This window comes from Erpetoichthys calabaricus, chromosome 17, assembly GCF_900747795.2.
Source record: "Erpetoichthys calabaricus chromosome 17, fErpCal1.3, whole genome shotgun sequence".
Taxonomy (NCBI): Eukaryota; Metazoa; Chordata; class Cladistia; order Polypteriformes; family Polypteridae; genus Erpetoichthys; species Erpetoichthys calabaricus.
The window spans coordinates 14,768,116-14,782,010 of NC_041410.2; the positions used below are offsets into that span (position 1 = coordinate 14,768,116).

Consider the following 13,895-nt stretch of genomic DNA (forward strand, 5'->3'; position numbering starts at 1 on the left):
ATGCTGTTTGTTTTTCTGATCAGTTTATTGAAACATCTGGTATCCTCTGAGCACATATTACTCACACAACTGACCACAGCACAGAAGAGTACACTAGCCATAATGAACTATAGACATTTTTTATAAATGTATGTATATATACTATATGTATAAAGAGAGAGAGAGCTAACTTAACCTGAACTCATCACAAACATTTTCATTGCAATGCATTGCCAACACATTAATATTCCACAGAAGCGGTGAAAATGTTGAAGCAGGTACCTACTTTTAGGATTAATGGTTAAAGTCAGTTATTTCAAAATCATTTTAACAAATGGGTGACTTGTTGGTGCACTGAGTACCACTGGTTCCTCACTATAGGACATGGTTCAAAATTCTGGACTATCAATGCCTGCTTTTTTCAGTATCTTGGCTTTTTCTTTTGTCACAAAGACAGGTATGTTAGGTGCATTGGCTGTTTTAAATTCCCATCCAGGTTTTCTTCCTCCCATGTGATTGATTCTGTCAGGTGAAATGTTAGAATCCTTTTGACCTATAATGGAACAAATCCATCTATCCATTATCCAACCCGCTATATCCTAACTACAGGGTCACGGGGGTCTGCTGGAGCCAATCCCAGCCAACACAGGGCACAAGGCAGGAAACAAACCTCGGGCAGGGCGCCAGCCAACCGCAGGTCACACACACACAGCACACACTAGGGACAATTTAGGATCGCCAATGCACCTAACTTGCATGTCTTTGGACTGTGGGAGGAAAGCAGAGCACCCGGAGGAAACCCACACAGACACGGGGAGAACATGCAAACTCCATGGAGGGAGGACCCGGGAAGCGAACCCAGGTCTCCTAACGGCGAGGCAAATGGAACAAATGTGTCCAGAAATTGAAGTAAATGTAATGTAATGGTTGAAATTAGAACAATGAAGTAATATGACTTTAGAGTTATTTATTAATCTAACATGTGGGAAGAATGTGGGAGGAAAACCAAAGCATAAAGAAGAAAACCCACACAGACACAGCAGAATGTCCAAACTCCAAACACATGGCAACTAGATGTGGGATTCAAATGATGCTATCTCCTATAAGCTATTTAAATCAAGACATTAACAGATGTTAAAAAAGTTAAATTCTGCTAAGTGATGCAACATTGTCATTCTTTTGTCACCTGCTCTCTTAAGTGTTCTGCTGTGTGCACTTTAATGCTAATGGTTTACTTCAGCTGCCCCCAATGTTTGCCTCTATATGTCTTTGTCTTCTGTTATCAAGCTGCTACAGGCAATAGCACTTGGAAAAATAAGCAGCTGCTGGGAAGAATACACATTTTACATGTATGTTTCAGTTTATTATATCTGTGTGATGAGCAATATTTAATCAGTTAATACAGGTGCAGCAATTTTGAACACTTTGGCTAAATAAAATATAAAGAGATTAAACATTAGGATGAGAGCCCTAAATCTATCTCTGAACTTCATCAATGATTAATATGACTATACCACCTAGCAGATCAGAGAGAAAATAGATGGTTCTTTGTATTCCTTAATGTATATTTTATTGAATATAAGGATAGGTGAAAGTAGTTACTACTGCTGTTTCATGCATCCAGTATTCTGAACTTGAATGCTGCACCCAGTTGTTGTGGAGTTTGCATGTACTTCCCATATGCACAGGAGTCCCAAATGCCAAATATTATGCAGGTTAAGTTAGCCAGTGAATTAAACTGGACCCTCTGTGAATGCATATGTGAATGTGCCCTGTGATGGGTTGGTACCTTTTCTTCAGTTCTACGGTCTTCCCTAATTGAATTAAAATTGAATTTCACTAAGTATGCTACATGTCAATAAGGTATTTAATACTACATCTTCCTTAAAACAATTCACATACCCCCACACCCATCCAGAGAGCAAAAAAAGAAAGAAATCCCATTTTGTTGTAATCACTCAACTATATTAAAGTGTCCAAATGATTAGCAACAATTAGACACTCTTAATTAACTGATTACAATATTAAGAAACACCTACCAGCTTATAAAGAGACTTACGACTCTTCCTAATAACGGGACCTCATTTTCCCAATGTGTTATATAAGATGGGTTACAATTCATCCATTTGAGCAAGACAAAATGCCTGCTGGGTAGTGTAAGATGCCACAATAGATTTTTCATTAAGGAATTATGTCCCAGCGGGTGTAACCCCAAACACTGCTATAAATTAATTAGAGGTTACTGTGATCTCAAAGCTGTCTAATACACAGGTAAAGATTTTATTCCAATAAGTTCTGAGCAGGGGACAGTCCTAAAACATGTGACCAAGTAAAGCAGGTGCCTGACGATATTGCTCACAATTTGTGACCTGGGTACGTTTTGCATAGTCTCAGTCAAGAAAGAGATGTCCATAATATATTATTTTGTATTAATTTAGAACATGTTTTACTATAACAGCACACATATATACATATATATATATATATATATATATATATATATATATATATATATATATATATATATATATATATATTGGTCATCAATGCTGGCGACTCCAAGGAATTTAAAGCTGCTAACGATCTCCGCTGCTTCCCCTCTAATGTAGATGGAAGTTTGAGAGTGCCTCCCTAATTCCTGAAATTTTTGACCAAATATTTGCTTCTGTTGACATTAAGAGAAGAACTGTTGTCCGCACAGTACTGTGTCAAAAGGTAAAACCCAATCGCACTAAGGTGTCTCACCACCTTTTCTGATTCACTTGTACCATGTCATTAAACATATACAGTACCTGAAGAAATAGTTGTTTTTTATCAGTCACTTTATTAATTCACTTCTTTTGAAGACATTTCATTAAAAGTTGTGTCTTCTTATCACACAAAGTCAAAGCATAGTTTGGTAAAGAGATATTTTGCCTTTAATCACTTTCTTAAATTCTAAAATTCTGATTCTACCAGTCACCCAATTCAAAACTCAGATGTTTGCTCAGTGATCTGATGTTGACAAAGACGAGTAAGCAAAAATGGACTGGTCTTTCATGTCAGTAAGTCACTTAAAAGTGACACCCTGTCACTTTAGCAATCTGGTATGTTTGCTCAGATCACCACAGATTCCACATTAGCCTCAAACATCGGTTTTGCTGTCAGTGAAGTGAGCTGAAGCTAATTTGCCTCTACCATCAGCAAAAAAAAAAAATGCACGATAACATTATAAATGTGATTACCGTATATGACAGTCTAATTGAATTGCAAACAAAAACACACCGGCCTACAACTTAAAAAAATGTAAGGTCTTTTCAAATTTAGTATTTTTGTAGGAAATAAAGTTAAATTTCAGTTAGTTACAAATTTTCCCAGTGCCATTTAGGAGTACTGACAAATGAGAATGTTAGGTAAGTTACAACTTATATAAATACATGCAAGTGTAACTTTATCATTTTATTTTAAATAATTCTCTTAACAATTTCAAATTGATCCTGCATGAGTATGGTGTGCGTGTGTGTGTGAGAGGACCCTAAAATGTACTGGTGCTCAGTCCAAGGCTGGCCCTAGCCTTGTGCCTGATGCTACTGGGATAGGCACCAGGTGTATGAATAAGATTGCTTTGAGAATGTTATAATTCTCTATACATTAAAAACTACACTGTAATCGTAGAAAGAGGGGCAAAAACAAAGATACTCCAGCAGATGGAAAGTAATTTAATAAAATGTCTACTTCTTTACTGAAGGCTGCCTTAGATGCTGTGAGCACACAGCTTATGGTGCCTTTCTTTTCCAATAGAAGTGTTAAAAAACAACTTTTTAATAACAGTAATGTACCTACAGTATCCATCCATCCATTTTCCAACCCGCTGAATCCGAACACAGGGTCACGGGGGTCTGCTGGAGCCAATCCCAGCCAACACAGGACACAAGGCAGGAACCAATCCCGGGCAGGGTGCCAACCCACCACAGGACACACACAAACACACCCACACACCAAGCACACACTAGGGCCAATTTAGAATCACCAATCCACCTAACCTGCATGTGTTTGGACTGTGGGAGGAAACCCACGCAGACACCGGGAGAACATGCAAACTCCATGCAGGGAGGATCCGGGAAGCAAACCCAGGTCCCCCAACTGCGAGGCAGCAGCGCTACCCACTGCGCCACCGTGCCGCCCTACCTACAGAATGTGGGAATCATTCATACAAGAGAATCTGAACTCACACAAGACATCAAGGTAGCCTCATAGATTGAAGGGTTTAATTGCACTCATTATGTCTCTGTGGATTTTCCTCCCACATTCCAAAGACATACATTTTGAGCCGATTGGTGACTTTACTTTGGCCAGTGTTTGTGTGTACATTAGTTTAGTAGGCTCTAAGATAAAGAATATAAAGGAAATAGTTAAAAAAAGAAAAATAGTGACAGAAAAACAGACCAACAACAATGAAAAAGGAGTGTTGGACCACCAGCTGAGGTACCCCTTTTAATAAGCTCAGCAAACAAAAAACAAACAGTACTTAGGGCACAAATAAGGTTAGCTTGATTCAACCCACCCTCACTTATACCAAGTCAATAATAGTTATACTGACATATATGTATAAAGCGGAAACTCCAATTTGTCAGGAAAAAATCCAGTTGGACGGAATTCTAACCCTTGAGTGGAAAGTCAGTTAACCACTGTATCACACATAACATATGAAGTATTATATTATATTATATTATATTATATTATATTATATTATATTATATTATATTATATTATATTATATTATATAAAGGTCCTGTGATAGAATGGTGCCCTGTCCAGGATTGCTTCACACTTTGAACCCATGCTGCCCCCATTACTCTAAATTGGATTTTGCAAATCTGAGACTGTATGACTGTATGTGTATATCTTAAGAACAAAATAGGAGAAGATTAACTGGCTTGGCCAAGATCTAATGGTGAATCATTCATCAAGCAAGGATTTAAACGGTTCTCCTTAACAGTGTGGTCTGAGAAGTGTAACACTGTGAACAAAGATTAGAAAAGCATAGCTCTTCTAATGTTGGGTGTTTCAATGTATATTTGTAGATGACCCAGATGGTCTTCACCAGCTAGATGGAACACCTCTGACAGCAGAAGACATTGTTCAAAAGATAGCAACAAGGATCTATGAAGAAAACGACAGAGGAGTGTTTGACAGAATTGTTTCTAAATTGCTAAATCTTGGACTGGTATGATATGATTCATTTTTTCATTAGTATATTAAAGTAAATGGTGATTTTATTTTGTTTATCAAAAACTCAACATGTGATGCAACTTGAACATTTATGTTACCATGGCAAATCATACCGTATATTACTGGGAAGACTGAAAGACATTCATTAATGACGATTATTCATTGTAAGTCAAATGCACTGAAATAGGAGTCATAAATAAAGTTGAAGATTTCATTTACAATCCACATTCATCCTGTGCACTCAACTAAATATATAATACTAAAAATATTTTTATTCATAGATCACTGAAAGCCAAGCGTACACATTGGAGGATGAAGTAGCTGAAACTCTACAACAGTTAATAGCCAAAGAAGCACAAAACAACATTGAAATTGACAACAGCAACCTGGACTACCCTGCTGCGAGGACTGATGACTACACCTCACTGAAACAGGACACAATGGTGTGTATGTTTTATCAACATTCACTGTATGTTTTCACTTAATGGTCCAATGGGTGGCACAGCGGTTAAAATGTCTGTCTTACAGATCCACTGTAGTGGGTCCATATTCCATGCCTGCTTGCTGCCTGTGTGGCATTTACACATTTTCCCTGTGAGAAAATTAATCTCCATCTGAAGTGGACCAATACTGAAATTAGAATAGGAAAGCAGAAATTACTAAAGATTATACAGTCGTTAAATCCAGCTAAAGACAATTATGCAAATAACAGAGATGGCCGCAGTACTGAAACATACTGTGAGCTGTGGCAGTTCCATTGCCTTTGTTACATATGCATAGTCTAATGGTGCTCTTAGGATATATACTTGGGAAATTTAATATTGGTTTCTCTGTTTTAGTTTGCCCTGTACAAAATGTAATGTATTAAAATAATGGTTATTTTATTGCAAAAACAAAGCTACAGTACCTCAATGTCAGAACTAAAAACAATTAAACAGAAAAAAGTATTCTACATAAAGGTGAGGCCATAAAGAAAATTACGCAAAACAAAATCAAAAATAAATGTACATATTATTTTCAAACCTTATTAATCAAATTTAGGGTCATAAGTTAGCCAACATTTATCCCAGTTGCTCTGTATACAAGGAAAGAATCACGTCTGGTGAGGACACCAGTCTATTGCTCGACCCATTCTCACTCACATGGGTTCAATTTGGGAGTCACCAATTAAACTGACATGCATGTTTTTAGGAGGAAAACCAGAGTACCTGTAGAAAAACCTATAAAGACATTAGGAGAATATACAACAAGCTCCACACAGACAATGACCTGGTATGGAATATCAACCCAGGATGCTAGATCTTTCAGCCTAAAAATGAATGCATATTGAAATTAGACCATAAAGAATGCAACTACCTACAAATGACTAGACAAGAAAAGACAGAAATCACACCACTGAAAAATGATGAATGTGCTTTTTTTTTCAATAATAGCTATACTTATTCTGATATTATATTCTTTTTTATTGTTTTGTTTTCAGTTTTATCTGATTCCCTGATAGGGAATGGTATTTCCTGCACTGTTCTTACTGTTACTGAGAGCACACTCTAGCCTATTTAATTCTACTAGTAAACCAACTAATGAATTCCAATTCCCAACTTACACAGTACCTGACAAGACTAGTTTGTTTATAATATGTACTAGCAATCAAAATTAAACTACATTTTGATTATTTCCAGCTTTGATTATTTTTTTAATTTCCAGGGCAACCCTGCATGCAATTTGATTCATTTTTCTTTTTCTTAAAAGCTTACAGACAAACCGAAGATCAGGAATGAAGAGGATCACGTGCCCGATGATGTTGATGACACTGTTGACAGCAGCTGGGCTCCTGCCAATGAGATGGAGCGCAGAAATCAGTTGTCTACAGAAGATGAACTTGAAGACCTTCAGTACTTCCCAAATTTCTATAACTTACTGAAAAGCTTGAATTCAGGTTAGCATTCTTATCAAACACAATCAGCTTCGCAAAGAGAAGCATTGCAGGCACCTGCAAGTTATTGTCACACATAAAAATGTGTAACAGTTTTAAAGAGAGTTGTTCAATAGTGTGTCAGGGCAGTCCCTTCTATTCAGAAGAGATGTCACATGCTGTATTTGCTGTATTTGTCATTTGTTATTTTGATCCTACCTATTGAATAAAATGCACAGAACTTTTCATCAGTTTTAATTTGGTATTTTTGCTCCCTAAATTTAACTTTGTACTCCAGAATTGAATTTGTTAATTTCTTATGTCTACATTTGAAAACTCCTTATTAGACTCAATTGTGACACCCAGTTTACACCATCCTAATACAGAGACTCAAGAAGTGATTGGATTATACCCCTTGTTTTACCTACTTGCACAGAATTTCTTGAGTTGTCTGCATGGCTTTCCTGTGTTAGAATGAACTAATACCTTTACTTTTTAACATGGCTGGCTGGAAATATCCATTAATGCATGTCTTTTACATATGTGAAACCATGATGATTACATATGGCTTTCATTCCACAGATAAAGACGCTAAAGAAAAGGAAACATTGATTACCATCATGAAAACACTAATAGACTTTGTCAAGATGATGGTCAAGTATGGAACTATAACACCAGAGGAAGGAGTTTCCTATTTGGGTGAGATTACAGTTCCACATCTATGAATTTATTTATTCATTTATGTCAAAGAATGAACTACAAGATGGCTCTTGAACCATTCTAAATAAAGTGAAGAATTGTGCTTAATTATTTAGATGAGTTGTTGACAAAAGATTTCATTGTTAAATTAGTCCTCATTGTGTGTCTATGCACACCACAGAGAATGCTATATGAGGTCATTTCTGTCTCGCTTTGTCACAATAATGATAATGATGATTCAATTGTATTGTACAATGATATGTGTCATACGATTTCTGCTATAACTGTTACACTTTCCTTCGGGATCAGTAATGTTTCTAGCTGTCAGTCAGTCAGTCGGTTGGTTGATCTGTCTTGGAGTGTCTTTAATATTTATTGGTTACAATTTGCATTATGTACAAAAAAGCAGGTATAAATGAATAGCAGTCCTTTAAAAAGTATCTTGAAGGGCCTTGGGTTTGGTCAGAACTGTGCCTGTGAGTAGTACTATATAATACCAAGATCAACAAAGCTTTGAGAGACCATCAGAAGAAAGAATGGTGAAGGTGTTTGTGAGGTGTAAAAAAAGTGGTTACTGTACTAAGAAAATTCTAAACAATGTTTCCACAGTACAATGGATTATCTACAGAGTGACTAAATTCCCCGCTCCTGGTAATCTACCAAAAACAAGCAAACTAACCAAATTCAATCGACCCACTGCCCAAAAAATGCCCAAGATGTCTTTTAGGTGTTCTAGGGTAACTTCTAAAGATCTAAAGGCATGTTGCGCGGCATGAGTCTAATGTGACAAAGCAATTTCACAAAATTCATCTACATGGGAAGTGTAAAAAAATAACATAAAACTCACAGAGGAAGTGTAACAGGTTCCCTTTTACAGTAGTACGCCCCACTGTCCAAAATGCCACAGTTGTGCCAGTTTTGTTCCCACCTAACTAGACATGTGCAGGTTAGGTTAATTGGCAACACTGAATTGGACGTGTGGGTTTGAGTGTTAGTGGCAGTGTTAAAATGAATGTGGTGCCTTGCCATGAAATGGTATCCTGTGCAGGGCTATTTCCCACCTTGTGCCCAGTGATGCAAGAACAGCCCTCAGCCTGAATTCTAAACTTAGAGGATTTAAAAACAAGATGAGATAATTATATTATATTATTGGAACGTTGGTTTCCTCCCACTAGTTAAGGGCATGATGTTAGATTGGTAGGCAACCCTAAACTGGCCAAATGTGAGTAAATGTGGCTGTGTGATCTTATCTCCCAGTGACCTGCCATTCAATGTATGCAAATTCAGATAAGTAAATAATGTATTGATGCCTTGTGATTGTATTCACAATGAAAGGCACTATATAAAAAAGACTGATTTGACTGGCATTGTGCTGTGCTAGAAACATTTTTATGTTTTGTTCTTTTGTACTAGCTGTCCTCTTTTGGTCTTTTGGTAAGTGTATTCTTCCCTCTGTGCACCTCCCTCCCATGCTCATCACAAATGTTTTAAACTGCCAGTTCATTTAATTGATTAATTAATTTATATATTTATTGTATTTGCTCTAACATTTTCCTATTTCAACACATCAATTTTCAATACTGCAAACATGAACCTCTTGCTGTTTTCTAGTCACATATTCAAAAACAACCCTAACAATCCATCGAAAGATAAAAATTAAACATGCCAATTGAATTTAGCATATGCTCGAGAAAGAAGTCCTGTTGAAATGACCCAGTTCCGCCTAATGCCAGATCACGTAAAATTTCCACCATTAGGAACTAATAAATGGCTTTATATAGAAAGTTAATCCCAGGCTTTTTAGTGGCTCCCTTAGGTAAGGTATCCCGTATAACGGAACAAGATGAATCACAAAGTACAGTAACAACTGTAAATGAAGATGTGAAGCCTTAGCCAGGAAACCGTAATACTTCAGTAAATCCTGAAAGTACAGAAAAAATTGTATTACACTGTATTGCATTGCTGTGATCAAATTCTTTCCTTTCTATAAGAAGCAGAGCACCATTCTTGCCAAGTACGTTCCCAGAGAGCTTTACATTTACATTATGACATTTTCCCAGGATTCAGCTACTAGCTTCTAGTCTAACCCCTGAGTCGCATGGCTTCCATATCTCCTGATAACATTATGTATTTTACCAGTCAGGCATTTATGAATTGTCCTTTATCTTGTGATAAATGATGATTTATCTAAACTCAAGTCATGATTTTCTTATTTTGTTTCTGGTCAGACCTAGTTTCTAACTAGCCAGCAAAGGTCTGTAAGTAGAAGCAGAGAAAGGAAGGGCCTCGGCACAGCAACTGAGCCTCATTAGCGACTCATAAATCCTGGGATTACATTACAATCTGTTCCATTTGTCTTTCCAGGGCATTTATTGATGGTAAATTACTCTGAACTTGACCTTCTGTAGATGCTCAAGGGCAGACGGTAGTGATACCAGTGGCTAAATAAAGCAGGGATGCAAGATCCTGTGTGAGAAAAATATCATCTTCCTGTTAAAGATTAATGCCGGATTGACGTATTTCTTTTTTATTTTTGGCCACAGTATTGTAATATTTTAACATTAACATAGCATAACTTTTTCAGATCATTTTAATCCATTTCAGTATTGAAGGGGACTCAAGCCTAAACTGGTATATTTGGATGCAAGACAGGAACCAGCCCTGACTAGGTGTACATCACATTATTTTTTACCAACACAAGCCTCCACAATGATAAAATGCAAATATGCTCTGCTACAGGACCAGGCAGCATGCCAGGTATCAACCTTGCTGCATTTTTTACATTCATGGAAAAAACCGGAGCACCCAGAGGAAACCCACGCAGACACAGGGAGAACATGCAAACTCCACGCAGGGAGGACCCGGTAAGCGAACCCAGGTCTCCTTACTGCGAGGCGGCAGCGCTACCACTGCGCCACCGTGCCGCCCCATTGAATTGATAGTTTGAGCATTTTTGAAAAGACATGGGACCAAGTGTACACTCAAAAATAAATAGAACAAGTCTTATGATATTATTGGACAACTTTATATTCTTAAGAGTTGATTAGGTTTTTAGATAAATTTCAGCTATTCAGCTTCAACCTTTTAAATTTCAACATTTTCAACAGTTTTTGTGTCAGTATTGATGATTTTACTTCCACCTCTGTTGCCCTCCCCTGGGGGGTACCACAGGGCTCTATCCTGGGACGTCTTCTGTTCTCCTTGTACCTGCTGCCACTCAGCGCTATTTTTCGGAAACACGGTATTTCCTTTCATCTTTATGCAGATGACGGTCAGGTGTATTTCCCACTGAAGCGCCAAGGTCCATGTTCTATCCAGCCCCTGCTTGATTGCCTTACTGACATAAGGAGTTGGATGGCACTAAATTTTCTAAATTTTAATGACAACAAAACAGAAGTCATGCTATTTAGGCCCAACAGCACCAGCGGGACCCCTTGCATCGACCTTTCCACTGTGGCTCAATTTGAGAAATCCATGATCACAAATTTAGGTGTAAAAATGGACTCCACTTTTAAACTTGATAGCCATGTGAATGCAGTGGTAAAATCTTGCTTTTTCCAGTTGAGGCGGCTGTCAAAAATCAAGCCTGTGTTGTCTAAGCGCAACCTTGAAACAGTGATACATGCTTTTATAACATCTCGTCTAGATTACTGTAATGCGCTTCTTTTTGGAATTAGCCAGGCCTCCATGGCTCGCCTACAGCTGGTGCAAAACGCTGCTGCTCGATTTTTAACTGGCACAAGAAAGCATGAGCATGTTACCCCGATTTCGGCTTCCCTCCACTGGCTTCCAATTCATTTTCGAATCCATTTTAAGATCCTTGTATTTGTTTTTAAATATCTTAATGGGTGTGCCCCTCTTTATTTGTCGGAACTGCTGCACCCTTACGTACCATCTCGCTCCCTCAGGTCAGCAGACCAGATGCTTTTACGCGTTCCCAGGGCACGATGCAAACTCCGAGGTGAGCGAGCTTTTTCAGTTGCAGCCCCAAAACTCTGGAACGATTTGCCATTGCATGTTAGGCCGGCTCCTTCGCTAGCTGCCTTTAAATCCTATTTAAAAACACGTTTTTACTCTCTGGCTTTTAACCCTGTATAATATGTTGCCTATTTGTATACTTTTTATACTTTCTATTAAGAATGTCTTCAGCTCTTATGTGTTTATGTGTTGTTTTTCTTTGTACAGCACTTTGGTCAGCCTTGAGGTTGTTTTTAAAGTGCTTTATAAATAAATAAATAAATTTTTGAAAGCCAATACCAACAATAGCTCAACAGCCAATATTAAACCAATGCTCAAAACTTCACAAAGTTCTATATAGGCATTTAAGACTTTAGTGATTTTTGAGCTCAATCCGAACTAGTGCTCTGACCTATTAAAGTTCAATCATTTACAATGTAATAAATAATAATAATAATTTTTTTTTAATTTTTTGCATTTATATAGCGCTTTTCTCACTACTCAAAGTGCTTAGCAATTGCAGGTTAAGGGCCTTGCTTAAGGGCCCAACAGAGCAGAGTCCATATTGGCATTTACGGGATTCGAACCGGCAACCTTCCGATTGCCAGTGCAGCTCCCTAGCCTCAGAGCCACCACTCCGCCCTTAGTCAGTTAAACTCTAAGTGCAAAGACACATGAATTGCTTTTTGTATCACAATACATAAACATTAGTCATATTGCATCTTGCATATATTTTGGTAAATTCACACCATAAACTCTGCAGAAGTGGTAAATATGGGTAGTAAAGTCATGTGTGAACCACGTCAGATTTTTCAAAAAATTGGCTTTTCAATACAGTAATGCGGGCGGCACGGTGGCGCAGTGGGTAGCGCTGCTGCCTCGCAGTTGGGAGTTCTGGGGACCTGGGTTCGATTCCCAGGTCCTCCCTGCGTGGAGTTTGCATGTTCTCCCCGTGTCTGCGTGGGTTTCCTCCGGGCGCTCCGGTTTCCTCCCACAGTCCAAAGACATGCAGGTTAGGTGGATTGGCGATTCTAAATTGGCCCTAGTGTGTGCTTGGTGTTTGTGTGTGTCCTGTGGTGGGTTGGCACCCTGCCCGGGATTGTTTCCTGCCTTGTGTCCTGTGTTGGCTGGGATTGGCTCCGGCAGACCCCCGTGACCCTGTGTTCGGATTCAGCGGGTTGGAAAATGGATGGATACAGTAATGCGTTTCCTTTTATTCCTTGAAGAAATAAAAATGTTACTTGTAATCTTTCCATGAATGAAACACAACATATAGGAATGGTTTATTGGCCCTCAGCATAGATAGCATTCCAGCATCATAAGTTATGGTGACTTTTCTATTTCCATGGGTTCCAACAGTGGTTGCATTCATTGTGTTTTATTTTAATTGTGCAGCTTAACTTAAATACAAGTAGGAATCTCATGACAGTACACTTAAACTTGAAGCCAGGTTGACTGTCATTTGTAAATCCCCTTACTTTCAGTGTGTAGTTGGGTATGTAACCTTGCCACTATTACTATTAAATTAAACGTTAGCGTATGGTATCTTTCTATTTGATTAAGTGGGGAAACTGATGGGAAATTAAAGTAAAATAAAACTCACCATTGAGTTGAATATCCACTACATATAAAACTACATCAAGGTTGTAGCCTGTTCACGTCACCCAACAATTCTTTTGTTTCTTAGGAGATGCTTTAGCAAGTCATTGATGAAAAGATTTTAATATTTAGGGATAGTCTGTCATCAGTATACTTTTTATAAGTTATATGTACAGTTTAAATTAGGAAATTGACTTACTCAAACTAAGACTTTTCCACTTTGATTCCATCATGCCTGAAGAAGGGGCCTGAGATGCCTCGAAAGCTGGCATATTGTAATCTTTCTAGTTAGCCAATAAAAGGGGTCATTTTGCTTAACTTCTCACCACATCCATAATAGCTAACACAGTACAACACCCTAGTACAGTACTACATGCTTTTGCCTAATAAACTTCTTGCTGATGCCTGCAGTATGCATGATTAAACATCGGCCATTAAGTCAGTTGTCGTGCTCCTGTAAAGTGGTTTTGCAGTCTTTCTATGGCTACAATCATAAATTCCAGCATCAGTAAATGGAGTTAAGCAAAATCCAGGGGTG

General features: G+C 38.0%; 1 protein-coding gene across 1 annotated transcript in view; it reads left to right on the forward strand.

Annotated features, from left to right (window-relative positions):
* The window catches only part of scg3 (secretogranin III), a 59,659-nt gene that overhangs the window by 4,969 nt on the left and 40,795 nt on the right, over window positions 1–13,895 (forward strand). Inside the window, exons 5-8 of the mRNA XM_028822606.2 lie at window positions 5,043–5,185; window positions 5,472–5,633; window positions 6,940–7,126; window positions 7,685–7,801. Coding sequence (XP_028678439.1) covers window positions 5,043–5,185; window positions 5,472–5,633; window positions 6,940–7,126; window positions 7,685–7,801 — 609 coding nt within the window. The remainder of the gene's footprint in view (window positions 1–5,042; window positions 5,186–5,471; window positions 5,634–6,939; window positions 7,127–7,684; window positions 7,802–13,895) is intronic.